The sequence below is a fragment of the Oxyura jamaicensis genome, chromosome 16 (genome assembly GCF_011077185.1).
Source record: "Oxyura jamaicensis isolate SHBP4307 breed ruddy duck chromosome 16, BPBGC_Ojam_1.0, whole genome shotgun sequence".
NCBI lineage: Eukaryota > Metazoa > Chordata > Aves > Anseriformes > Anatidae > Oxyura > Oxyura jamaicensis.
In genome coordinates, this window is record NC_048908.1 from 146312 (window position 1) to 172871 (window position 26560).

General features: G+C 45.5%; 3 protein-coding genes across 13 annotated transcripts; 1 reads left to right on the plus strand and 2 right to left on the minus strand.

Moving 5' to 3' along the window:
- The first annotated feature begins 343 nt into the window (after positions 1–343).
- Positions 344–8232, plus strand: LOC118175206 (killer cell lectin-like receptor subfamily F member 1). 9 transcript variants are annotated; one of them, XR_004754912.1, is made up of 7 exons: positions 344–802; positions 1317–1406; positions 1543–1689; positions 1936–2090; positions 2435–2547; positions 5748–6968; positions 7975–8232. XR_004754912.1 is itself a non-coding variant. In XM_035341206.1 (6 exons), exons 1-6 carry the CDS (start codon positions 718–720, stop codon positions 5770–5772), a joined length of 615 nt encoding a protein of 204 aa, XP_035197097.1. In that variant the 5' UTR covers positions 344–717; the 3' UTR covers positions 5773–7054. The 9 variants fall into 9 exon arrangements, 5 of the variants coding, with proteins under 5 accessions (XP_035197097.1, XP_035197092.1, XP_035197094.1 ...); XR_004754914.1 differs by having other exon boundaries at positions 5748–6800; XR_004754911.1 differs by lacking the exon at positions 7975–8232 and having other exon boundaries at positions 5748–5859; positions 6508–7054.
- On the minus strand, positions 3141–7114 carry LOC118175199 (tripartite motif-containing protein 10-like). 3 transcript variants are annotated; one of them, XM_035341193.1, is made up of 9 exons: positions 7012–7110; positions 6663–6800; positions 5899–6324; positions 5310–5405; positions 4994–5224; positions 4835–4857; positions 4359–4471; positions 4161–4220; positions 3141–3856 (listed from the first exon to the last, which is right to left on the minus strand). In XM_035341193.1, exons 3-9 carry the CDS (start codon positions 6280–6282, stop codon positions 3342–3344), a joined length of 1422 nt encoding a protein of 473 aa, XP_035197084.1. In that variant the 5' UTR covers positions 6283–6324; positions 6663–6800; positions 7012–7110; the 3' UTR covers positions 3141–3341. The 3 variants fall into 3 exon arrangements, with proteins under 3 accessions (XP_035197084.1, XP_035197083.1, XP_035197082.1); XM_035341192.1 differs by lacking the exon at positions 6663–6800 and having other exon boundaries at positions 5899–6316; positions 7013–7114; XM_035341191.1 differs by lacking the exons at positions 6663–6800; positions 7012–7110 and having other exon boundaries at positions 5899–6633.
- On the minus strand, positions 8072–23953 carry LOC118175175 (E3 ubiquitin-protein ligase TRIM39-like). Its single transcript, XM_035341144.1, has 41 exons — positions 23436–23953; positions 21823–21887; positions 21557–21577; positions 21229–21249; positions 21123–21143; positions 20987–21007; positions 20641–20661; positions 20201–20206; positions 19929–19949; positions 19318–19338; positions 19052–19072; positions 18594–18614; positions 18274–18294; positions 17865–17885; positions 17660–17680; positions 17517–17537; positions 17145–17165; positions 16770–16790; positions 16539–16559; positions 16194–16214; positions 15894–15914; positions 15561–15581; positions 15449–15469; positions 14904–14924; positions 14608–14628; positions 14081–14101; positions 13647–13667; positions 13181–13201; positions 12846–12866; positions 12568–12588; positions 12260–12280; positions 11968–11988; positions 11564–11584; positions 11262–11282; positions 10804–10824; positions 10623–10643; positions 10504–10524; positions 10187–10207; positions 9378–9398; positions 9260–9280; positions 8072–8920 (listed from the first exon to the last, which is right to left on the minus strand). The coding sequence occupies exons 2-41, from the start codon at positions 21833–21835 to the stop codon at positions 8409–8411; spliced, it is 1308 nt and encodes a 435-aa protein (XP_035197035.1). The 5' UTR covers positions 21836–21887; positions 23436–23953; the 3' UTR covers positions 8072–8408.
- Positions 23954–26560: the final 2607 nt, after the last annotated feature.

Consider the following 26560-nt stretch of genomic DNA (forward strand, 5'->3'; position numbering starts at 1 on the left):
GTCCATGCTTCTTTTCCAAGGCGAGAAGATTTGGGATTGTGCTTGCTCATCCTTGTCCTGAGCTCCTTGAGCCTTGAACCAAGGTACGATGGCGGTTCCCGTTCCCCCTCTTATGTGTACCCCTCGGGCTGGAAGTGAGTTAATTTATTTAATTTGTGCCCCAGGAGCATGACGTCGAAGAAGGAAAAGCGTCGTGGTGCCCCTTTGGCTCAGGCTCAAGCAACTCAATGAGGTCCCGGCTGCTCCTGCCTCCCTCGGGGCTGTGCAGCGGGGTGCCATGGGGTGCCGTGGGGTGCTGTGCACTGCATTGGGGTGCTGTGCACTGCACTGGGGTGCTGTGCAGTGCATTGGGGTGCTGTGCAGTGCATTGGGGTGCTGGGCTGTGTAATGCACCCCCAACTTCGACGGCGGCTGCGCGCCCGGTGAGCTGCAACGCGACGCTTCGGGCCCCCGAGCTGCGCCGTCGGAGCATCCCCGTGCACAGACCCAAGCTCTGCAGCGGGACCTGGACCTCTGCACCTCTGCAGGGTGCTGAGCTTAGAGGAAGAGCATCAGCAGCATGGGTGTGGGCCAGAGGGAGGTGAGCACTGCCCCGAAGACCACAGCAGCGCTCGAGGCCTCATTTCCTTTGCAGTCGCGGCATCGTCGATGCCTTGGCGGAGAGCGGGAGGCTGCCCAGCGTGGTGGCTGCAGCCTTCGTCACCGTGGCTCTGAGTGATGGAGGATGAGGAGGGCTACACCACGCTGAATTTTGGGGCAAAATGCAGCGCCCCGCGGAGGCAGCAAGGTGGTGGGATGGCAGGTGAGGCCGTGGGGTGGCGGAGGGGCTATGGGGTAGGGACAGAGCGGCTGCTGGTGGCTCAAGACCATCAAAATCCTCCTCCAGCCTGGGTCTGGGGAGATATGGGTTGGGCAAGGGGGCAACAGATGGGCTTGGAAGGGGGCTTCGTTGGGAAGGGTGCGCCCCAGGACATCTCCCAGCCCTTCATCTCCTCCCAGCTTTGCATCGCATTGCTCCGGCCAGCATCGGCACCAACAGAGCCGCACCATCCTTTGCAGGCATTAAAATTCCCCCGTGCCCTACGCAATTAATACAATCCCGGGACCCTATTTGCTTTTTCATGCAGCAGAGGCGAGGAAGGTTGATTTTTTTTTTTTTTTTTTTTTTTTTTTTTTTTTTATCAAGCTGCAGCTTCCTGTTAGGCTGCGGTGCCGTCGTGGGGCCGGATGGAGACACCGTGCCCCCCGTCCCCTCTGCCCCGTGCCACAGCGGGGCTGTGAGGGTGGGCACAATCCAGGCTCATCTCATCCCACAGGATCCCCTCGACGCCAGTACCTGATCACCAGTGCCGGGTGGGCTTTGAGCACCGGTTTGGGCATAGCGGTGATAATCCTGGGGCTAAGGGGTGAGTAGGGCAGCGCCGAGCCTCCCTTGAATTGCACCGGCATGGTGGCACCTGCGGGGACAGGGTGACCCTGGAAGACACCAGCAGGGATTTAGCAGTGGTGTGTTTTTTTTGTGTGTTTGTTTGTTTTTGGCAGTCTGGCAATGGCATGGCTCGGGACGGTGCTATGCGACTCTCAATTCGTCAGCCACCGATGCTGAAAACAGGGAGAATGGATGCAGAGGCTGCCTGGGTAGATTGCGGCTGCAGCTGAAAGCAGCCCTGTGCAACGCACCCGAGACGGGTAAGCCCATGATCCTGGCGTAACCCTGGCCATCCGGGCCCATTTCGGGGTGCAAAACCACTCAAGAGCATGGCCCTGTAGTGGGAAAGATGCTCCAGGTCGCGGGAGTTTTTGCTGCAGCAAAATGCTGGAAGGAAAAAGGTTGTGCGCAAACCCGAGCTGTTCTTGGATCAAACAGCCCCGTGCCTGGGTCAGAATCCGGCCCATGGGGGCTGGCTGCATCCTTAGGGCCTCCTGTCCCTTCAGATGACAGAGAGTGCCGGCTGTGTCCTCGGGACTGGTTGCAGCACGGGAACTGGTGTTACTGGGTGTCCCACGAGAGCCGGGACTGGCAGAGGAGCCGGGATGACTGCGCCCAAAAGGGCTCTGCCCTCTTCGTCATCCGGAACCGGGAGCAGATGGTAAAGCAGGGCCCTGGCTTGGGGTGGGGGGGCAGCTGGAGACCCCCAGCCCGCACCCAGCATCGCCATCGGGCTAATCATCCTTTTTGGGGAGGGGAGATGGGGAGCGAACAGCACCCATGTCCCCACCATCCCAGCTCCCACCCCTGCCAGGAGCATCCTGGACCCCCCCCCCAGTACCCAAAAGGAGGGCAGCTGCACCCCAAAAGGCACAGGGCACCCTAAAACCATCACAGAAAGGGCATCTGCCCCTTGCAGTAGGGGTGGGGAGACCCAAAGCAGCCCCACAAAGGGCATCTGGTCCCCAAAAGGGGATCAGAGCCCCCCAACACCCCCTCCTATAGCACGTGCTCCAGGATGTCACGCAGGGAAGGGGCTACGTCTGGATCGGGCTGGCGGTGACAGGGGCCAAAGGCACCTGGACGTGGCTGGACGGCTCCGTGCTGGACACCAAGCAGTGAGTGCCCCGTCCCCTGGCTTTGTCCCCGAATCGCCGCATCCCTAAAAACGGGGGGGAACTCGGTCAGATCCTGTTCCTGGGGGAAAGCCTCTAGGAGAAGCAGGGTTTTTTTTCTGTCCCCACCAGCCCCAGGACGGGGACCTTCTCCTTCCTCCTGCAGGTTCCGCATCTTGGGCTCGGCCACCAGCGGCAGCTGCGCCCTGATGAAAGGTTCCCAAATCCGCTCCGAGGGCTGCAACGCCGAGTCCAGATGGGTCTGCGAGAAGGATGCTGTCGCCCTGTAGCCACCCCCCGTCCAGCCTTGGGTCCCCAGGGCTTGGGGGGCAAACACCTGTCCCCCTCCTCTTCCTTGGCACCCAAGCAAGGGGTGAATGAGGAGGAATGCATTTCTACCCCAGCTCCTTGTGCTGGCTTGCAGTGGGGCACAGGGGAAACCCCAGCTGCAGCCAGGGACCTGGTGGATGGGGACAACATCGCTGTCCACCCCAGGCGTGGTGGGGGGGTAGAAAGGAGATTTGATCCCACAGCCCCCAGAGTTGCGGTCGTGAAGTTTGGTCCTCCCTGCAGCCCTGGAGAACATTAAATACAGAAAGAAAATTCAATGGTTTGCCCCCCTCTTTTTTTTTTAATATATATAGGATGATCCGGTAGAAAATCTTCGTAAAAATAACACGAGCACAAAACAAAGCCTGGGAGAACACGGTGCTCTGCTCCCCTTGCCTGCATCGGGGGGGGGATGGCGATGCTCGAGCGTCCCAAAATTGAGGACCCCCTCTCCCTTCCCTCAGCTCTCAGGCGCAGAGGTGGAGGTGGGAGCCTCTCCCCACCCAGAAGAAAGGGAAGATGCTCTCCCCCCCAAAGCAGGCTTTTTGGAAAGCAAAGACAGGGGGGAGTTGTGCAGTGAGGTAGAAAGCCACTTGTTCCCCCTCGTAATCCAGAACCACCCGGATCCTCTTGGGATTCCCACTCGTGGGGAGGGTGGCTGGGGGGGAGGAGAAAGCTCGGTACCGATTCCCGCAGCACCCCACGGCCCAGATCCCCTCCTCCGGCCGAAACTCCAAGCAGCCCTTCCTGGGCAGGGAATTTCGGGCCACACCGAGGGCCCAGGTCCCACCAGCCATCACCTCCACCTCCCAGCCGTGCCTCCCCGCGGAGAAACCCCGGCAGCCCAGCACGCAGCAGGAGACGTCGAAGCACCTGGGGTCGGGGGGCAAATCCTGCCCTGCATCCGTCCACCTCACCCCCCGTCGGTCCCGGGACAGGACGAGCCTCGCGTGGGCAGTGTCGGGGTCCAGAGTCACGAATGCTGCTTGGGATGGAGAAAATGGGTGGCAGAAGAAGGCGTCACCCCACCAAAGCCCTGGTGGGGCTGGAACAAGCCCCAGCACCACAAATCTGCCTCTCCTGGGTGCGTGAGATGTCTCAATATCCTCCTGCTTGGGACAGCTTTGCCTGATGCTAAGCACGGGGCAAAAGCTCTTTTGGGTTTTCAGGGAGCCCAAACTGAGCTCAACCCATCATTTCCCAGCTGCTTTAAGCAGTATTTCGGCTAAAAACAACTGCTGGAGCAACAGCATCCCCCAAGAAGGATCTTGTCTGCAAGGACTCACCTTTTCCCTCTCCTCCTAGAGATGGTTCTACCTCTTTCTCCAGTTCAGAGGGTAAAATGTCTAGGGGATGAAGAACAATGTTGGATGTTGTGATCTCCAGCTGCTTGCTTGCACCCGCTCTGTTTTTTGGGGATGTTATGGTAGGGAAGGAGCAGACAGATCTGCCTCACCCCAAGCAGAAAAAAAACTCCACCATACCTTGAAATCTCCCCAGCGCCTCTCTGAGGATGTCGTTTTGTTGAGAAATGACACGGAGCCTCCGCTCCAGGTCCGAGGTCTCCATCGTCCTCCGGCCGCTGCCCATCTCCCACCTGGATGCAAACCCTTCCCTTTAGTTCTGGGACGTATGGAGATGGCATAGCCTGAGATGCTAGGACCATCCCTCCTCCAGCTGCACCCCAGGTGACGTGGGGGATGAGGGATGAGCTGGATGTCCCCAGAATATCCTTTAGTCCCAGGCTTGGAGCCTCCAAGCAGCTCAGTAGAGGAGAACACTTGGCTCCCTGTTGCCCTCTGCCCTTTCTCTCGTGCCATGCCCACCCTGGGGCTCAGGGGCACCTTGTCCTTCCAGGTCTCTTTTCGACCCTGTCTGAACCACCAAAACTTTCAGTTCTCTTCCAGAAACCACAGGGATGATGGCTGGGATGACCCTCGCACTGAGAAGGAGCACGTACCTGCCCACCGTGCTTCTGCCACCCTGGAACAGAAAGAGAGAGAAAAAGAGAGAAAAAGCCTCAGTTTCCCTTCCCCAAATTTGAGGGCAGGCTCCAAACAAAGGCAACATCAGGATCGATGCTGGACCCTCTCCCTTCTTGCCCCATGGAGCATCCAACCTGCAGGAATCCGCTCGCGGGTTGCTCGAGTTTCTTCTCCATCTCCCAGATGAGGATGTCGAGGAGCGAAACCTCCCCCGACACCTTGGCCTCCTCTTCCTCCTGCCTCCTCATCACCTCCCTGTCCAGCTCTCCCAGCTGGGCCAGGAGGACGAGCTCCTGGTCCTTCAGAAACCGGCGCAGCTGCCGAAATTCGGACACAATTTTCTGCCTCTCGGCCTCTGTCTGTGTCTGTAGGACACGGGAAGATGACAGCATGGACCGTGCTGGTCCAGCACCTCATTTTTTTCCCTGGGTGATGGCAACAGCTTCTTACCAAATACCCCTGGCATCGCCTCTCCCCGCTCGCTTTCAGTTCCAAAAGCTCTTCCCTTTGTTTCTTGAGGCTCTCCAGGTCTCTCTGAATTTGCTCCTGGGGGAGGAAAAACAGTTTGGGGGGATATTTTGGGGGGAGTGGGGAAGGAAGGGATGCGATGCTTGGCTTTTGCTGGGAAAAAATTGCGGTGTGGACATGAAGATGAAGGAACAGACATGGGGGGACAAAGGAGGAATTCTTGATGATATTCTAGGAGTACAGTTTCATTTTTACATGAAATACGTTGGAAAATACCCCTTAACTGTTTTGGGGTGAAGGGTTTGGCCTGAAAATTAATATTTATTTATTTATTTATTTATTTATTTTAGTTAAATCCAGTGGGTTTTGTTTGCTTTTCCTATCTCTCTCCCAATTATTTCCAGGTATTTGTTTTCACGGGGCAAAAACAGAGAGAGAACCGTAAAAGGAAGCGGGCTTCAAGCCCGCGATCCCAAGAAGCTCCAAGGAACTCCATCATCCTCTAAGGTGGTCAAAAAACCACCACTTTCAAGTAAAGAAAAGCCCCAAATAATAATATCACGGGCCTGACCCTGCGTTCCTGGGCAGGTTCCTCTCCGTGGGCTCCTCCGTGAGCCCTCGGTGCACCGCGGCCGGATGCTTTCGCGTCCTCCCTGAAGGCGAACGTCCTCTTACGCCACGAGCAGAGCTGCTCCTCCTCTCCGCCTCCTTCCAGGCCCAAGAGCTTCAGCTTCTCCGCCAAATGCTCCAGGTGGAGTTTGGGCTGGAAATTCCCTTTCCTGAGATGGTTTCGGTGGCTGACGGCCTCGGCGTCTCCGAGTCTTCCTCGCTCCGGCCGGGATTTGGCTGCACCACCTCCGCCGCTCAGGTGCTCAGGATCCGGCCGATGCTTCGTGGCAGTGTGGTGGGTGCCTTCCTCTCCCCTTTCCCTCGCTCGAGAAGCAGCAGAAGCCATGGCAGCATCTCCAGCCTCTCCCCTTCCTCTTCCCCTCGCCGCCTGCACTGGGGTGAACATATCAAAGGTCTCAGCACGGGTGGAGGAAGGAGGAGCAGTGGAGGGAGGCTCAGATCTCTTCTGGAAGTCGATTTTTGGAAGGGATGGATCACCCGCTGGCAAGACCCCCCCCCCCCTTTTTTTTCCTATTTGCTACCGATGTGGATGTTAACCTCTGTCTTTCAGGCATCTGGCACAAGCTTCATCTCTTTTAAGTCTCCATCACAGGTGAAGATGTCTCAGATTGGTGTCTCCAGTCCCTGGGGGGTGGGCTAGAGAAGGAGCCAAGCATCCCACCCAGCATAATCAGACATTTCACCCCCAAAAGCTCAGGTTCTAACCTGCTGTTTGTGCTTCCTCCTCCTTCGGAGTCTGCTAGGAGAGACCTTGGTGCAATCTTCCCATGGGAGCAGCAGCCAAGCTGCTTTAAGGGCAGAAAGGCAGTGGGACAACCAGCGAGACACCAATTCCTCTCGAAGGTGAAAACTACCTCAAATTGCTAAATAGCCCTAAAAAAAACACCAACCTGAAGCCTTCCGCAGCAACATGACCCCCCCTTGCCATCAGCTTAATCCACCCAGATGGACCACACAGGGCGCAAAGCCGATTTTTATCCATCCCTGGAAAAACATCTCCGCGACGCCAGGGTGGGTGACAGCTTCGCCACGAACGTCCCCAAAAAGACCCTTACCTGGTAGGCAGCAGAACGAGATCCTTGAGGATTTTATTTTTTTGGGGGGGTGTTTTAACCCACGGGGCTCTTCTACGGTGGGTTAGTGCAGGCTGTGCGAGCTTACAGGCGGATCACATGTGGGGCAGAGGGAAATATCAGCCCTATTTAAGGAAACACGGAGAGGAATGTGCTGCCTGGCGTCTCCCTGCCAGGGAAAGGCTCGTATGTGACCCCTCTGTCAGATCGGCGTCTCCAATTTGGCCTGATAAAGCTTCGGATAAAATGCTTCGTCGTTTTCGGTGATGGGAATAAATGTCTTTTTGAGAGAAGTGGGGTGCTGGCGGCACAGCGACCACCCAAGCTCGACCACCTCCTGGGGGCTCAGCACCTAACAAGCAGCTGGGCAGCTTTTAAATTCATTTTCCAGCCTCTTTCATGGGTTACGAGTAGCACAGGAGCTGCTTCCTAACTGCGATTTTGGATTATATCAAAAGCCACCTCACAACCTCACACCTAGGTTGCTGCTGCTTCTCCAAAGGTGGCTGCTCCTTGGTGGCATTTGCCACATTGACAGTTCACTCCTTTAAAAAAGAACCTTTTAAAAATGTTTATTTCTGCTTCAAAGCAGAGAGGAATGGTATTTTCAGCTGCTGCACCGTCTGCTCTCTTAGTTTATGTATATCACTAACTTCAGGTCCTCAGCCACACAAGTTCTCTCCCTCCCCTCCCTCCTCCCCTTGCTTGCGTCCTCTCCCATCTACCCTATGCCACCACCACCACAAATAGGGTTTGCAAGTGCAATCATGAAGGTTTCTGGCCCAAAAAGCTGCAGAGAGAGAAATTAAAAGCATAGGGCTGAGAGCCTGGGATGCTCTGCCCATTACCCATAGGTGGGAGAAGGCAGCATTCCCTCGCCTTGCCTGGTCCCATGGTAGGATCCGTGGCAAGCTTCCCATTTTTCAGTAGGATAAGGGGGACAGATGCTGCAAGGAGAAGCCATACGGGCTGCAGGCATCATCCGAGAAGACCTGGAGATCCCCATGCTGAACCAGCTGCAAAAAGAAATCAAATTCTCCAGAGAGGCTCAAGTGGTTTATTGTGAGCTGGTACCTACCAGTTGCTGATGCCGTGGTGGGGCAAAAGACAAGATTTAATTTAATTTTATTTTTTTTACAGGTAGCTAGGAAGAAGCAGACGTTAACGAGGAGTTCATTGGTGCTATTAAAGTGCAGTGAAAGGTGAAGAGCTTGCTTCCCCCAAGATCCAGTGGCTTTGGTGATGTCCCTAATTGTCCGCCTCCCATCACAGCTGGCCCCACAATGATCACAAGCACTGGTTTGACCTCCCCACGACTTTTAGGAGTCCCAGTACCTCACTGGGAGCTTCATGGCAAGATGAACCAGGAACGCGAGGGTCATCGGACCAGAGAGAGGGAGCCCAGCTCCACCCAGAACCAAGGCCGGATCCGCTCCCCGGCGAAGGAGGCTGGAGGAAAAGTGAAGATGGGGACTTTGTTCTCAACGTCAAAAAAAGCCACCTCACCCCACTCGTAGTCTAGAGAGATGCGAATCTTTTTGGGGACCCGTGGCAGGTTCAGGAGGGTCGGAGGGGAGGTGAGGGCTCGGTTCTTGAATCCCCATTGCTGCACGGCCCAGATCCCTTCTTCGGGATTAAAGCTGATGGGTCCCTTCCTCGGCAGAGACTCCCTGCTGACCCCGACGGCGCAGTACTGCCCTTCTGCCAGATCCACCACCCAGTAGTGGCGCCCAGAGGTGAAGGCTTCGCAACCCAGCACGCAGGGATCGGCGTCGAAGCGCTCGGGGCTGTCGGGCGACTCCTGCAGCATGTATTCCCATCGCACGCTCTTCTGGTCCTTGGACAGGATGAGGCGAGGGTGGGCTGTCTCGGGGTCCAGCGTCACATTTGCTGTGGATGAGGAAGAAGAGGGCAAGAAAGAGAATTCAAGCTATTTAACCTACCCTTTCCTGGGCAGATGACGTCTTCTTCAAAATCTAGTAGGGTGGCTTGTCTTTTTGGAGGCTTGATATCTTGAGATGTCCAACTTTCCACACGTTTACAGGGGATCAGGTCTCCAACATCGCCATGTAGGTCAAATATTTTCTGTCTAGGGGTACCTACCTCCCTTTTTTTGACTGTTTAACTCCTCTGGACATTGCTGCAGTGCAGGCATTTAGAGGAGGACAAGCAGGTTATGTTAGCACCTGGGCAGGGGTCACCATTCCATGAGCGTGCCAAACTACTCACCCAATTTTTCTTCCTCTTTCCCTAGAAACGCATAATAAAAGATAAATTATTAACTGGTCGGCAAACTTAAAACCGAAAGCAAAAGCGGTGTTTGTGTAAGGGAGAAAAATGCACTTACTGTGCTCTTCAATGCATTTTCCTAAAAATAAAAATTAAAAAAAATGAATTTGTTTTAATGAGGGTTTTTCTATTCACAAAATGCCTCCGGCTCATGCTATTTTTTTATGTCATTCCTCCCCCAAACCAGCATTTCCTCCCCGGTACAAGGTTAAACTGGTGCCTCAATGAGACTTGTGTCTATAATACGACTCATTATTTATATTAAAATGTAGGAAAAAAAAAAAGAACAAAGGTGGTTTAAACTAAACCACAGGCAGAAGTCACACAATGAAAAAAAAAGCTAAAATAAGAGGTCATAGCAGGAGTTTCTGCTACTCGTGGAGACACCGCTCATATAGTTTGCAGAGGCAGGTAGCGTGTGGGTGCTCTGGAAATTCGTGACCTACTTTTTTGACCTCCTGCGGGTTATAACTGTGATGTTGAAGTTCAGCTTTTAAATTACACAGGGGTTAATTTTTTTTTTTTTTTAAATAACAGCTTTTTAGGTTGTGAGCAGAGAGATGCCTGGTGGACATCACACTTGACGGAGGCATGAAAATTTTCGATTTTCTTCTCTGGGAGTCTACAGTTCATCCCATGGTACGTTAGTCATCAGGGAGACAATTTATTCTGAAATTTCATCTCTCTGAAGAAAAACAACCTGCTGGTGCTTCTCCAAATTCAAATCAGTTTGTGAATTCAGGCTAATAAATTCCATCTTCTCATCTCACATTTGTTTAAGAGTAAATCTCGCAGTCCACCTATTCCAAGAGCCCCCAAAATCTCACATGCTTTACATCTCCAGAAGATGAGGAAGGGGACACTCACTCATTTTTGCTTTGTATTCCTCTGAAAAGAGAAATGATAGAAATGGTTATTGCACATTTCTCTCCCTCGCTGTTTTGTGACTTTAAGACTTACTTCGTTCTCAAAGCCAAAATAAATTGCTCTGGCTAGTGATTATTATTTTGCTTGATTAATATAACTCCGTGCACGCGCCTTTTTGCTTTATTCCCAATAATAGCTCAAGTTTCCAGAAAACTCCCCAAAATAGCTCAGGAAAAAAACATAAGAAAGAAAAAAAATACAGGAGACCAACACAGACTTGTGTTTTTGTCTTCGTGCAGTGAAACAAAGCGACTTACCAAGCTCTGCAGTGAGTTCGTCTGAAAAGAGAGGAAAATAACAGAATTTCCCTCAGGGTGATCGTACGGGTCTTACAAACATACAAAGTTCACTTTTGGGGAAGAAGTTTGATACTTACCAATTTTCCTATCGCGTTTTTCTAAAGAAAGGAAAACAAGAAAAAAAAAGTCAGATTTGTTCTAATTTATTTTTCCCACTCATACAGAATCTGTAACTGTAAACAAACAAATAAACAAACAAACACCACAGACCATAAACAGCATGTGTTTGTTTTGTTGGAAGGCAGGAAAAATACTCACCCATTTCTGCAGACAGTTCATCTTGAAAGAAAAACAAAAAACCACTACTTCATTTGTCTTATAATTCCAGTAAAAGTCACGATTTCACGCATAGGATCACTACATGATGGGATTCACACCTAAACAACTGGATTTTTTCCCATGGTTAACCTGAAAATGGGCTCTAAAATAAAAGTATTCTCTTGTATCCTGTGGATATATACTTAACGGATGTGCTATTTTTAATGGAATATGCTGGATTTTAGATATTCTTGAGTATCCAAGACAAGGACAGGAGACTGACTACCCGTGGGAAGAACACCTATGAGCTGGGGCCAGATGCCTGTGCACCTGAATCCTCCCCATAATTTTATCATAAACCAAATCCTAAACCCACCAAATTCTAACCCACGTAATCCTAAATGACATCATCAGCCTTATGAAGAGCCTAAAAATGCACCTCGGAGATGGCTACGTACCGATTTTGGCATCACGTTCCCCTAAAAAAGGGAAAAATAGAAAATAAAGGAAAAAAAAGAGAATTATTTCTAAATACTCCTTCCTACTTCGTGCGCCTTTATCATCTAGGGATAAATCCGATATTTTTCTATTCTGTACAGAGAATTATAAATTGTAACTCACATGTTGCCTCAGATTTTATCTAGATGATCCCATCCCCTAATTTACTTTCTTAAAGCAAAGGTCACAACTTGGTCAAATATAAACAAGATATTTTCAGAAAAAAAGACTTCATTTATTTGATTTTACCAAAAGGTCTTACCCAGCTCTGTGGTGAGTTCACCTGGAAGCAGCAAAAGGAAAACAGGCTTAAATTATGAATTAAATTCATAATTTAATTCATGAACTAAATGAATTGTGGACGATTCTACATTTCTCTTCAATAACACATTTAGGGATGTTAAATTTTAACTGATCTCAGTGGATTTAAATGGAATTAAAGAAAGCCTTCAATAATAAAAAATCCTCAAATCAACCCCTAATAAGTCTTTATTTTCCAAAAAAATCATACAGATTGGCATTTGGGTTATGCAGGGAGGATGAAGAGATGCAAGCAAGCAGCAACTTAGGATATGAATGGTCACACTAAAGGAAAAGTGCAAGATTCAGAGCAAAATCTGCACCTCCGCATGCTTTCGTTTCATACTGGAGAGAACAAACTCTTACCGATCTGGGCAGTCTGCTTGGCTGAAAAAAAAAAAAAAAGGAAAAAATAAATGTTAGAAGCACCCACCCTTTGTTTTGTGGTTTTGCAAATTGCAACGGGAAAATTTCTCCTGCAGTGCTGTACTGCAAGGCAGTTTTTATTTTTCTGAACTGAGATAAGAGAGAAAACGTAAAGCTCAGAACAATGTAAGAGACTAACGGAGAGAAGAGCATTAAAAAAAAGAGAAAACAATAAAAAGAGAGAGAGAAAGGGAAATAAAATAAAGGGAGAAGGTAAATAGAAATGACTTACCAAGCTCTTCAGTGAGTTCCTCTTAAAGGAAAGAAAGAAACAATATAATTGGGATCTGATACAAGAAAAATCTCCTTTAATTTGACACAGAAAAAGTGAAATAACCCCAAAGTGAACTTCAGGAGGGCTGGAAGAACACAAGATCTCAATAGAAATCTCATGAACTTTCCCCATACTCAAACAAGGGTAGGGAAATGCTGCAGAAATTGTTTTTTTAGGGGTGGAAGAAGCTGTGTTATCCCACCGTGACCCCATCCAGAGCACCCAAAGGTGCCCCAAAGGACCCAGGAAACGAGAACATTACCCACCTATTTTTTTATCACGTTCCCCTAAAAAAAGAAATTGGGAAAAAAAAAAATAAGCTGTTGTTAGAACAGAGAGAGCTTTTTTTTTTTTCCCCAAACACCTTTTTCTTATTATTTATTATTTGAAATTTCATTTTTTATTGACTCCCATCTCCCTCCATTTCAGCCACATTTCTTGTTACATTAAAGCAACAACAAAAAAAAGCTCAGAAAAGCTTCAGAAAATTCTCAGTATTAGTTTTTGTTAAAGGTTAAAAAAAATATAAAAATGAATCACCTACCAAGTTCTTCAGTGACTTCATCTTGAGGGAAAGAAAAACCACAGGTTTCTATTAAGATAGGTTTATTTCACACATATTATCTTTTTCTATTTTTTTACCTCTTTCATTAGAGACCCAAATATCTTGCCCTTTTTTGCAGTTATCAGATTACATCGTGGAGTTGTGTACGAAGCTTCCCATCTCAAATCTTTCAAAGACAAAACATCAAACCCTCTTATTTTAAACCTAAAATCTTAAAATTACAGGAATGCTTCATGCATTTATTGGGATTCCCTTCTCGAACAGAAAAATAAGTGTTTGGTATTTGCTGTTGGCAAAGGAAGGAAAAGACTTACCAAGTTCTTCGGTGAGTTCATCTTAAAAGAGAAAAAGAGAAGATTTGCATTAAAAATACCCGGTCTCCCTGGTCAGACTCTGTTTTTGTGAGACTGCATTTTCTGTATTACTCTGAAATACTCATATCTTTATATATGTATGTACATATACACATCAAAGCCTGTAAATATATATTATTTATATATCTGAGCCCTCCTTCCTGCTAAACAAAGATCTCGGAGCCAAACCACAGGACGAAAATGCCTCCTCAAAATAAAATACAGGAGAGAGGACTTAGCACTTAGAAATAATAATATTTTCTAGATTTTTTTTCCCCCAAAAAATTGTTTGCCAAATTGCAAGCTACTTCTGGGGCAGCAGTGTTTTTGGTAAAAGATGGAAAAGCCATCGGGGTGAATAAATAACCCAAGGCAGCATCTGCATTGCCTGCGTGCTGCATTTGCTGGTGTAAGGAAATGCACTTACCAAGCAGCTCGGTAAGACGCCCTTAAAGGAAAATAAAAAAAAAGTTATATTAGTTCAAAATAGAGCTTTTTTAACACCCATTATCCATAAATAAAGGACTGGGACACAAGCATTGTTGGGCTGAGCTCAAAGCCCATTCTGACAGCAGCAGAATTCAGGGTCCCACGAGCAGCCCCTTTCCATTTCATGACACATTTGTGGCAAAATCTTCATTTTTATTTATTTTTTCCTTTCCCGTCACTTATACTCATTAGTAAGTAAGTGGAACAGCTTGGTTTGCTTCCATTCAAGCCCCAGATCTATGTTTTACTTTACTTTGCTTTCTATGGGAATTTCTCTATTCTGTCTATATTAAACACTGACTGCTCGTTCAGCACTTGCATATAGCAAGAAAACCCCTCAAATAATAATAGAGTATGGAAAATGGCACTTACTTATCTCTGCTTCATGTTCCCCTAAAAGAAAAAAAAAAGGAATAAATAAATAGGAACTACTGCCTTTGCCTTCTTGTTGTGTCCCTGTATCACCACTATAGATGGTAAGGTTCTTAAATTATTTTATTCTTTTTACTACTCTCTGTTTAAAAAACACAATGTAAATATTAAAAATGTATAAAATATATGGGAATTAATATTTGTGGGAGGAAAAGGTGGTCCAAAAATACGATGCAAGGAGTGTCCAAATGGGTCTTTATGGCAGGAAGGAAAATGCCCCAGCCAGCACCACAGCAAATGCTGCAGAAAAGCAAATTTTGATCGTCACCAGGGCTTTGGCAGCCTGTGGATCCGCTGCTGCTTTCTGCAGCTGCTATTATATTTATTCCCTTCCTCCCGGGCAGTTACAAACTCACGTTGTCCATGATCTCATCCATAAAAATAGTGAATGAACCTTGGCTGTGGGGATAACATCAAGCACAGCCTTGGCTTGGGGGGTCAGGGGTGGCATAAGGCAGGATACTTACTGATTTTCTCATCCCGTTCCGCTGAAAATAATAGAGAAATAAACATAAATTAGCATGCAGTTTGCTCCGCCAGCATTGCAGAAGTCCAGCTCTGCAGGGGGTTTATTTTGGTGTGATTTTTTTATCTGTCACATTGCCTGGGAGTTGTATTTTGGGGAATATTTATTTTTCTGAGCCTTTGCATACTTAGTTTTAAACTTGATTAAAACACAAATTCCCCCACCTCTTTAAAAACTTCAGAAATGTGGACAAAAAAAAAAAAAAAAAATGATGACCAGAAAAGGGAATTTCCTTACCAAGTTCTGCTGCGTGTTTCCCTTAAGGTAGAGAAAAAAAACAAAACAAACAAACAAAAAAAAACAAACAGGAATTTCATGACATTGCTCTTTTCTCAGTGACATCGCTGAACAACATAAATAAATCTAGCCTAATTATCAGCTGAGGATATGTTCTTCTATATTAAATGACAAAATTTATATGTCGAGTGAAACTCAAACATGGACAAAACAGAATTACTTTCTGATGGGAAGAAGGAGTGAGTAGAAAGGCACGTAGGTAAGTTATCATATATAAACATTTTTGCTTTCATTCTTATTCACAAGTCATGATTATATCAGACCGAGAGAATTACGCAATTAATATTTCTAATTTCTCTGGATTTATAAATCCAATCTACCTGAATCCCACCTTCCCAAGCCGTTGCTGGTGCAGAGTTTTCATGCTCTCTCCCAGATCATACTATTCAAAATTAAAATGCGCTCCTGTGATATTTTAATCACACTAAAATGTTCAGAAAATTCCTCAAACTTAACTCACGCAGGAGAAGAAGTAAGGCACTTACGAAGTTTCCTATCGTAGTCCCCTACAAATAAACAGAAATAAATGGTTACTGCATTGCTCAACGCCTGTCCTTGGGTATCATTTCCACCTAAAATCAATAGAAAATGACTTACCGACTTCTGCGGTAAGTTCCCCTTAAAAGAGGAAAAAAAAAATGTTAGTTTTAGGGTAAGTTTTTCCCCCCCCTCTGTGAATACACAGACAACAAATGGTGATTTGTGAGATTTTAATAATAGAAATTGCTTACTTTCAGAGCAAAAGCCATGCTGTAGGTATGGTTCTTTTTAAGTCTTAAATGTCTATATTAATCAAAGTTTTTCAATGTGTGATAACTACATCATATAAATATATAAATCACTGTATACTCACTTAAATGATTAAAGCAAGCAGCTTTTTCAATAGCTAAATTCACAAACGGATTTGCTTGAGAGGAACACCAGACCTACCTATTTTTGTATGACGCTCTCCTAAAAACAAGTGAAAAATAATTGGGTGTTATTTTTCATGGTCTCTTCCTTTCACTTCACGTCTCTTTATTGTAAAGGGGGGACATAACATGGGGATTTTTGCTTTAACCCTTTTATCCTTGTTTCCAAGTACTTTGCATAACTTGGGGGTTTTGACTCCTTTACTTCTGCATTTAAGATGTTGTTTCTTTACCAGGTCAATGAAACACATGGGAAAGGGCAGATATACATAGAAATAATAATAAAAAAAAACATGCAAGAGGAAGGAAACAGACTTACCAAGTTCCACTGTGAATATTCCTTAAAGCAGAAAACATAATTAATTCCCATTACATTTCTGAAACACCCCAACATGAGTCAAGCCCTCACCCTCCAGCCTACATCAGGTCTTCCCACGTGAGGTTTCCCTGTTAGGTTTTCCTTGATCCCCCCTGAAATTTGGCTCCTGCCTTCCCCCAGCCCCTGAAACCCAAGATCGTTACTTCTCGTGACCCAAGTTTTGATTAATTTTAGAAAATCCAGCGTTCTTTCAATGCTGAAGCACCAAGCAAATGCTGAAGCACCACCCTAACGTGCAGGCACCCACATCCTTCAACATTTTGCACAGAAGGAAATGTCACTTACTAATCGTTGCATCACACTTTGCTAAAAAAAACAACAACAACAACAAAAAAGATACCAATCAGTTTTTGGTGCCACTATTTGCCCTTTTCCCCCCATTTTTACTTCATTTCAGCTGCACGTCATCAATACTAAGAGACGTCTGCTATAATTACATCAAAACGTGTTACAAACTTGACCTCTAATTCGCTCATCAACAAGATCAAAAAGCACACGGGAAAGAAAATTACTTACCAAGTTCTGCAGTCAGTTTCCCTAAAGAGAGAGGAACACAAATTTATTTTAAATAGATCCTTTTCTCTCCTACGTGGTGACATCATTAGTAATTCTCTGGCTTAATCTTACTTGTTGTTTTAGAAAAGAATAACAATGTACAGTACAAAATACATAATAAAAAATATAGTCTAATAGAAGAGAAAATAGTGAGAAAACCACTGATTCAGGTAATCATCCAGCTAAGAGTGATGTAAGATTTTGAGCAGAGAAACACAGAATTTGAGCAAACTGGTGCCAGGGAGGAGAGAGAGACTTCAGAAGACACACCAGCAAGCTGAAGTAGATCCACCTTTATACCCAGATTTTACTCGTCAGGAGGAGAACGGCACTTACGAAGCTTTTTGTCTCGGTCCCCTGAATAGAAAAGCAAGAAAAAGGGAAAAAAAATAAATTATTGAACACAGTGCTACCCTTTTGCCATAGGTCAGCAGGTCTGCTGGAGCCACAGCTCACTGAAAAGCTGATTTTGCCCATTTTTTCCAATTATGTTCTACTACAAAAAAAAAAAAAAGAGAGAGAAAATAATTTGTACATTGAGGTCATGTTGACCCCAGGCAACTTGGTCTCACCTTGGCATAAGCCTTGGTGAGGACCAGGAGGTTGGATCAGAGACCTGCAGGGGTCCCTCCAACCTAGCTGCACAAAATCGTGCAGATTGAATCGAAACAAACCCCATGGGATGTTCTGTCCACAAAGCAGACTTACCAAGCAGTGCAGTGAGCCTACCTATAAAGTAGAAAAAAATATATATATATTTTAGTTGAAGCAGCAAAAAATCAACCCCAACAGACATTTCTAAGGATAAAACTGGCAAGTTGGGTTTGGAAAAAGTAAAAAAAAGGACTTACGTATTTCTGCTGAGAGCTTGGCTGCAAGGAGGAAAACCAATATTTTTTATTGTTTTGTTTTTCTCTGCAGCCCCACACGTACAATCAAACTTGGGGAAGAAAATCTCATTTATCATTTTTCAGGGACAGGGAATCAGAGAGGCTCCTCTCCCCCAAACCAAGGGATGATTTTTACCCCAAAAGCACCACGAAGAATGACACTTACTTATTTTTCTATCACGCTCCTCTGGAACGGAAAGAAGGAGAAAAAGAAAAATAAACAGGAAAAAAATATTATTAAATATTTCCTTCTTTTTTGTGTGTGTAGCATCCCTAAAGCACCCAGATCAGGAAAATTTATTTTTCCCCTCTTTATACTGGCGGTTATATGTTGAAATTCCACTTTTTTGGGAACGTTACTCAGTCTCTGAAAGAAATCCTAATGTCTCTGCAGACTGGAAATTTAATTTTCCTGCAGGAAACATCCTTTCCACTCCCACTTTCAAGGATAAAGTATCATTCCCTCCATAGCACCCATCCAAATTGTTCGTAAATAGAATGATGAGCTTAAGCAAATCTGTCACCGTGCTGTGTTTTAATTTTGCAGAGAAAAAAACAACAACAATTGCACTTACTGATTTTTGTATCGCATTCACCTAAAATGCAAGCAGATAAAATAAACAGAGAGAAACACAAAGAGAAACACAAAGCAGTCCCTCGTGTATCCCGTATCCCCTCTCATGGGGCTCTGTCTTCCCCCCCAAAAAACTCAAACCCAACAGAAATTTTATTCCACGAGCACCTTCCCTTCGTTAACATTTTAAAAATAAGGTTTTTGCCTTATTTTTAACCCACCCATTCTTAAGCAGGCGAAAACACAAACTCCTCATATTTCTTTTTATCCCCATCGCTTTTGCAGAATTAAGGAGAATTTTAAGGCAATAAAACTCCTTACCAAGGTCTGAAGTAAGTTTTCCTTGTATAAAAGAAATAAACAAAGATTAATTTAAATTATAAGACATAAGTCTGCTGACTTTATTTCTCTGTGAATACGACCTAGCTGATACCATGCTGCGTTTCTCTTTCCCCAGGGATAATTTATAATATAACTGCACCACACTGATGCTAACGAGAGCAACGAGCAGGTGCTGATGCACAGAAAAAGCCCCGTGGGGGAAGGGCTTGGTGAAAACAGACCTATGTTATGGGGAAAGAATCTGTCCCTGCATCTTTGGTATTGGTGGTGATAAAGGAAAAGGGTTGATTGTAGCCCAAAAGGCCAAATTCTGCCCCATCTGCAGCTTGGTGCAAAGATAAAACATCCCATAACCTCTAAAAATAATAGTGACCAGATCCAAAACACGCAGTGAGATCTGGAATTTGATTCGAGAAGGAAAGAAAAAGGACACTTACTGATTTTTCTATCACGTTCCTCTAAAAGAGAAAAGAAACATTGGTCCATCACGCTCGTGAGCCTCAAAGTATCTTCCAAATCCTATTTTCATTTTTAAACTGGTAATAATTTGCAGTTAGGCTTTGGTTTGAATTGTTTGGCCTTAATTCTAGCCCAGATTGGCTGTACATGGGGGTTCACGTGTGTGCTTATGTGGGGAATAAGCAGGTTTTCCCCCTAAAATCCCACTGTGAAATAAAGACAGAAAGGAAGGAAAATCACTTACCAAGCTCCGCAGTCAGATTGTCTTAAAAAAGAAAAAAAAAAAATACAGGCAGATTTTCCCAAGGATGGGGTAAAAGTACAGCAGGGATGCTCCTACCCTTCCTTTGATCAGAAAATAAGGAAATCTGTACCTAACACCTGACCCACTATCCGCCCTCCTTGCGACATGTACCACAAGTGATGGGACAATGAACTGGGAAAAAAAAGAGGAGCCTTTTCAAAGTTTAAGGAATTCTTGCAAATTTTAATCCCTCTCTCTCTCAAGAGATACCTGGAAGTCCAGCACTTTGTACGTGTGGGATCTCAACAGTCCCAAATCCCCCAGGGTTCTCTGCCCTATGGTACATGGTCCTTCACTTGGTCTTCATCTCAGAAATTCCCAAGGATCTCTTACTATTGTCTTCTTGGGTACAGCAACCTGCAAGCCCGCTGTTTTCTGTGCTATTCTATTTTTTATATATGCATTCTTGTTAAAAATGAGTATGCCTCAAGCTTATCCTGCCTTTTTAAAATCAGGCAAGAGAACAGTTGATACACCCCAGGAAATTCAGATGGAACGTGTCTCAAGCTGGATAAAAACATATTTTTTTTGGAGGTAAAAATAAAACTTACCAATCTCAGCCGTGAGCTCCCCTTAAAACAGAGAAACAAATCAGGATGCATGTTAAAGGACTGTGATTTGCTTGAGTTTGTTCTCGTTGAACCTATGAATTTGGCATTCATATTACCAAGTAGGGTCAAGCGTAGACCCTACAGTGGATGGGACCGCGTGTCCCATCCGTTACGTGGTTGTATGTGGCATCCTAAGTACTCATGCAGGGTTCACTAAACAAGAAATTCTCTTATCAGACTCTATTTGATAAAGATAATGAAGCAACACTTACCTATTTCTTCATTTTGTCCCCCACAAGATGAAAAAAAAGACAAGAAGGGAAATTTAGAGTATTTTTCACCACTTCTGCCAAGTTTTATGTCATTCTTACATATCTTAAGGGGACAAAATCTCTTTACTGAGCCAGACGTGTGCTATTCATTACAGGAATTTCCAATTAGCATTCATTTTAACACTTTTATATTCCTACGTTTTCCAAAGTCTAGACAAAAAACATGCACAAATTGCAAATTGCTGTTAATAGAACTGCCCAAAACACGTCTTTGGAAGAATATGACTTGCTGACAGAGAAAATTATTTATTGTATTAAAAAAATAATGTACTGTAAATGTATTGTAAAAGTATGCATTATAAAAAGTTTGTTTTATTCCAAAGCATGACTGACATCATTTGAAGGGCGCTATTATTTTTAAATCAAAGAAGGACACTTACCATTTTCTGTGTCACATTCCTCTAAGAATAACAGAGAAATAAACACGGGTTAATCCTAAGAGCTCTCTGCCTCCAACATGCTTCAATGAGCAGGCAAGAGACCAAAGAAGTGATCAAGGAATGCTGCTGGACTGCAGAGAGGCAGCTTGTCTCCTCCCAAGAAAGATGCCAAGAACTTAAGGAGAAGGGACCAAAGCTACGTGTCTTGTCTTTATCTGTGTATCAGCACCAATTTAAGATCTGAAGGATCTTTGCTGTTTTTCTAAACCCAAAAACTACACAGAGGAACTTTTTTTTTTTTTTAATTCCGTCTTCAGTAGCAGCAAAACCAAACCAAAGCACTTACCGAGCTCCGTGTCACTTTCTTCTAAATGAAATAAAAAAATACAAATACACGTGATTGGTCATTGCTCATGCTCCAGCTGTAGAAACAAACACGTGCGTTCAAACTTGGGTGCGTGTTAGGAAGATAAACGACTTACCAAATTCTTCTGTTAGCTTCCCTTAAAACAGAGAAAATAACCTTAGTTCAAGCCTTTAGCACCCATCTCTTACCAGCAGGGGACAAGAAAAAAAAAAGACACTTACTGATTTTGGCATCCCATTCTTCTAAAAGAGAGACAGAGAGAGAATTCAGCCCTAAGTTTTTTCTCTGTGTGTGCTACAAAAATCATCATCAAAACCAATTCTGTATTTTTTTTTCCCTATTGGTGACAATATTCCAAACATTACACTGTTTAGGAATCTATCTAATGTGGTCTTTGTCCACATGTGTCTAGAATATGAGAGAGTATAAATAAGCCACCCAAACAGGGAAAAAGGATGTGTGTACCAGTATGGGATACGAATATCAATGTAGGATGTGTACAGCAATGAGAAGGGACTTGTGCTGATGGAAGAAAGAAAAATGACTTACCCAGATCTGCATTCGTCTTCCCTTAAAAAGAAGAGAGAAAGAAAAAAAATGGTTAGTGTTTTTGGCTTTTTTTTTACGCTGGATACACCAGCAGTGGTTTTCTAGCTTGAAAGCATCACTCTGGAGGTAAACATTAATATTATTTTATTGAATGAGAGACGGAGATCGACTCACAACTCATTGGCAGTATGGAATAGAATCAGACCAGCGAAGTTATCTCAGGGAAACATCAAAAAGCAGCCCAAATGCAATTTCACAAGCCATACCTGACTCCATCATCACGTTCGCTTCCCAACTGGAACAACCTCCAAGTGCCCACAGCTTGGTCTACCTGGTGGGACGAGAGGAAACATCATTAAAATATCACATCCAGGGAAAACCAGACCTTCACGACGACACACCACACGTTCCTGGTGCCTGGAATATTTTTACCTATATAAATAAATGTGATTAGGAGGAAATATATGGGGCTACAGGAGCTTTTTTCCTGTTTTTCCTTTGTCCTTCGAGATATTCTTTGGTCTAGACCTGGATGAATGGTGAAATTCTGGATGAATTGGTCTACATCTGTCTAAAAAGACTCTGCTACAGGTGTGATAACTCTTCTGCATCGAAATCTGTCACCCCACTGATCACAAAAAGGATCCAGCTCTCAGATATCTGTCCTCAATTGCCTACAGTATCATGACCTTAGTCCCCTTCTGTCTTGTAAATTATTTAATCGTGGCATTTATCACCATGAGAAGCAGCCCCATACGTGGAGGATGTGGTGCCACCATCTGTTTTGGCCAAGAGAGCAGCACTTCTTTTATTTTGAGCTGGATCAGCTCACTACCCAGCACCTCCTTTACACAACTTCAGACTTTTCTGCATCAGTAACACCACATCCTTAAACGAGGAAAGGAGGGCATTTTTCAGGCTAAAAGGACTAAAGGGTACATCTCCTGAAAAGGAAAAATAAAGCTGGATATTTATTAAGAGCTTCCCTTCTCTGCTCTGTTTCTTCCCACCGTGTACGCGGTGATTTCCAGTCCGTGCTAATGCTTTGCATCAGCTTTTCTTAAGTCAAAAAAATAAATAAAGTAAAAAAGGGATGAATTTGAGCACCCTGGGCTGGCATAGATCAGGGATCTCCTCTCCTCCCTGGTCCCTCCTGCATTCAGCGCCTTTGCTCGTTCCTCATCAATACACCAGGGGGGGCAAACTCCATCACTGTCAGTTTTTTTTTGCCCTAAACCACCCAGACTGCACGGGGAAGTTGTTATTATTTCATGGCAATGTTCACAATCAAGGTCCTGAAAACACTAAGCCTTCCTATCTGCTACAGCTGATGCAGCTGAGCTGCAGCGGTGGAAAAAAACAAGAAGCACCGAGGGAAAAAAAAAAAAAAAAAACAGAATTCTCTGTGGGAAAAGTCATGGGATCATTTTGGAAAGGAAACTATGGATTGCTTCTTGTTTGCTGTGTTAACTTTAATAATTGTCATAAACTGCGGGTCCTACTGGGGGCTGAGTCAGATAAACTCTGTTATGAGGACTTAAATTTGCACAGAAGTAGATACAGAGGGCAAGGAAAACGGCTCCAAGTATTTCTCTATTATATTTTCCTAAAAGAAAGTAATAATTAAAAAAACAAATTCACTTTCTTAATCCTTTGCCTGTTTTTTCAGTATTGTCAGATTTTGGTACAGGATTACAAAAGATCACGTTGTCCTAAGCTTCTTCCAGCTACCGTGAACGGATCACGTTTCTTCTGCATCCCCCCAGCATTTCCTAAAAGAACCCTCGCAGCCAGACAGGCATCCAGGAATGGGATCCCCCCCAAATTTTGCCTTCTCCCGCCTTTCAAGAGCTCGTGGAAAGAAAGAAAAAAGGCTTACCGGGACCTGCAGCTGGTTTTCTGTATGTTAACCAAGCTGGGGCTGTTTTGCTCACGGGGCCGTGATGGTGGGGGCTGTCCCTGCTGGAGATTTTTGGCGAGTCCAAGTTCGTCCTAGGACCGTGGTGCCCTGGGAAAAAAAAGGTATCCACATTTGCTGGAGGGACCGAGAGGGGCACGACAGCTGTGCTGGCAGCGGGAGGATGTTCCCAGCACCTAATTTTAGCTGACTTAAATGCCGAGGTTGGAAGGAGGGCTGAGGTCTCGGGGATCCCTATATAGCCATCGCAGGAACGAGTTTCTCCAGAAGGGGAACAGAAATTGAGGTCTGACCTGGTCATTTCGGGCCAATCTCCAGTATTTGCCACGGGTTGTTTAGCAAAGACGAGCGGCTCAGATGTCCTGGAGCATCCCAGGTGCTGTATTCAGAGATCTTCCCTCTCCGAAATGGGCTGGAACCAATTTCTGGTTTGCACTGCCCTAAAATACAGAGAGGTGTGAAATCAGCTTGGGTTTTCATTTCTCCCATAGAGATGCACCTCTAAAAGACTAATTTCTGTTCTTTTCTCTGGCTAACTCTGTGCTAAAGCAGTGTGAAGTTCGTAAAAGATGCCTAAAATTGCTGATCTCACCCTGAATTAGTCATTGTGCATTTCTTTTTTTATAGTCAACAGCGAGAAAATAGATTTTTTTCATGGTTCTGTTCATCTGATCTCTCTCTGAGTCAGTTGCCTAAACTCTCCGTACAGTTAATGGCGAGAAATGAGGCAAATGGGCTGAGCCAAAGTGTTGAAGCCAAAAAAAGGAAAGAAACCAAACATCAAAAACCCTCACCTGGAGAAGCAGATGCCAGTTCTTGAACCCTAAGGACCAGGACACGGCGTCTTTTCTGGCAGCTCTGTCGGTGAGACATGCAAACTTGCAGATTCCTGCGCCCCAGAATTAAGGAGTTGAGGACATGTGAGCAAAAGGGGAAAATCAGAGGGGATTTGGCGACCTCCAGCCCCAGGAAGGGTGATGGGCTGATGGAGAAAGGGTGTGCTGTGATGCTGAAAAGGGAATTATAGGAGCAACAATGGGAGCTTTATAGGGGTTTTATTTATTCTAGGGGGTTTCTTATTCTAGGGGCTTGATTTATTCTAGGGGCTTGATTTATTCTAGGGGCTCTCCTCCCTTGGAGGAAAGGGCTTTCACTTGACGGGCAGCCTGGATTTCAGGCTGTGAAAATGTCCCACGTGGGAGAGGTTAAGGTTAAAGCTGAGGATGACAGACCTGGCATCAAAGCCCAGCAGCTAAACCTTCTGGATTTGCAAGAGGTAAAAGAACAACGCCACGGGGTGAAGAAACAGAAGGTGCCTGTCTGGGGGAAACCTGATCAAGGGAAAAGGGGATCACGGTGAGCAGCGTGGAGGAGATGCCATTTCCACGAAGGCTTCCTGACAGCAGAGCTTTGGCATGCAGAGGAGACAAAATAAGAGGCACGCACCCCAGGCTGTGCCAAGAGAGAAACCTTGCAGCATGACGCCAGGGCACGGGCACAACGGCGAAGCCAGGAATGCCAGGAGCACCTCAAAGACATTTCAGAGAAGAGGTTGCCGGCCATTTGCTGCTCCTAAAATTGCTCGGCGGCTTGGAAAAGCAAACCTTCCAAACACAATCCATGCAGCGCAAGTGGAAAACCCCGGGAGAGATGTCTCTGGCTTGAAAAGCTGAAGCACATTCAACCTTTGCCATTTGAGGTCTCTGAATTGCTCCACTTCAGAATGTCTGGATTGAAATTTAAGATGCCAGACTCAAAGGGCTACAATAAATAAAAGTTATTTATCTTATCCCTGGGACTACCAGATCTGATTATTTAAACTGAGATCTGTTTGTGCTTGCTGAGCCATGCCTGTTTTCTGGGCAATTTTCTTACATTCTTTAAATCATGCTGGACCTTAAAATTGCTTTATTCCTGGCTCTGTATTTCTAGGAGGCTATGGCTAAACAGTGCAGAAAATCTAAACCCAGATGGGTTTAGAAAGACTGAATCCTTTCCTGCTGTAGGGATTCACCTTGGGAGCGTATAAATGCATGAATATATTCATGCGAGTGCATGAATACAGTCAAATGGGGAATAATAAGTCTTATATTAAGTGATAAAATGAAATTAAAAAAAAAATATCAGCTGAGTTTGGAAAAAAGAAGGAAACGTATCTGCTAACAAGGATGGACAGAAAAAGGTCAGTGAGCCAGAATCAGGGTGAAATCCAGAAGGATGTCAAAAATTCAAAGCTGAGAACAGGGCAGCCAAGTTGAAAAGCTCAGGTTACGTGAAACGAAGCTCGGGGAGGATAAAAACATCCCGATCTGCCTGCTCCTTGGAACGGTCACCGAGCAAACGGGTCCGATTACAGCCTCCGAAAGAAGCAGTGTGGGAGGGCTGGGGAAGATGCAGCCCGAGCTGTATCCTCTCAAGAGAAGCAGGAGAAGCTGTTAGTTCAAGAAAATGATGGAGAAACTCGTGATCAAGAAGGGAGAGGCCTAGGAGGGAGCAGAAGGGCTGGGGAAGGAGGGCTGGTTGTGAAAACTCAGGTTGGGGGTTTCCAGTGTAAGTGTCAACCCAGTGCTAGGATTAAAATCCAGTGAGAATCGTGGATTAAATGTGGACTAAGGACATTTTGAGGGCGGGAAACTCATTTTTTTTTCAGCAGAAATGGCCAAAGAAGATGCAGGGAGGTGAGGATATCATATTTAGATGTATTTCCCCCCTTTTTTATCCCCCAGCCCTCTCTCTTGGTGCTGGAGGGGTGATGGCAAAGTCTCTCTTACCTTTCTCCAAAGGAAGCAGGCTGTTCACAGAGCATCTTCCTCCTGGGGGTCTTGATTCCATTTTGGGGGAAAAAGAGGATTTCACCTCCATGTTGGGACGAGAGTAGGGGCTCGACAGCTCTCCCATCTCGATGTTTGTGTTCCCAGATGCTGATGGAAGAAGCTGTCAGCAAAGCACATGATGTTTTGTAAAGCCACTCTCCTCCATCCTGGTACACCTTAGAGAAGGCAAAGGTTCAGAAACAAAGGTTAAATAAATGCAAAAGGGTTAAATAAGGGCAGGGGGCTCTGACACCCACACCCCTGAAATGGCAG

What these genes read in the sequence shown, in the direction of transcription:
- LOC118175175 (XM_035341144.1), bottom strand. An exon ending in GAAACTGACTGCAGAACTTG is followed by an intron (nt 16,560 to 16,769) that starts GTAAGTAATTTT and finishes TGTTTTTTTTAG; the next exon opens with CAAAGTGTGATGCAACGATT. An exon ending in GAAACACGCAGCAGAACTTG is followed by an intron (nt 14,629 to 14,903) that starts GTAAGGAAATTC and finishes TATTATTTTCAG; the next exon opens with CGGAACGGGATGAGAAAATC.
- LOC118175206 (XM_035341201.1), top strand. Translation starts at nt 718, where the DNA reads ATGGAGGATGAGGAGGGCTACACCACGCTGAATTTTGGGGCAAAATGC. An exon ending in TCCGGAACCGGGAGCAGATG is followed by an intron (nt 2,091 to 2,434) that starts GTAAAGCAGGGC and finishes CCCCTCCTATAG; the next exon opens with CACGTGCTCCAGGATGTCAC. An exon ending in TCCGTGCTGGACACCAAGCA is followed by an intron (nt 2,548 to 4,770) that starts GTGAGTGCCCCG and finishes CAAAACTTTCAG; the next exon opens with TTCTCTTCCAGAAACCACAG.
- LOC118175199 (XM_035341191.1), bottom strand. Translation starts at nt 6,342, where the DNA reads ATGTTCACCCCAGTGCAGGCGGCGAGGGGAAGAGGAAGGGGAGAGGCT. An exon ending in CCGCGAGCGGATTCCTGCAG is followed by an intron (nt 4,858 to 4,993) that starts GTTGGATGCTCC and finishes TTTCTGTTCCAG; the next exon opens with GGTGGCAGAAGCACGGTGGG. An exon ending in GGCGCTGGGGAGATTTCAAG is followed by an intron (nt 4,221 to 4,358) that starts GTATGGTGGAGT and finishes TTCATCCCCTAG; the next exon opens with ACATTTTACCCTCTGAACTG.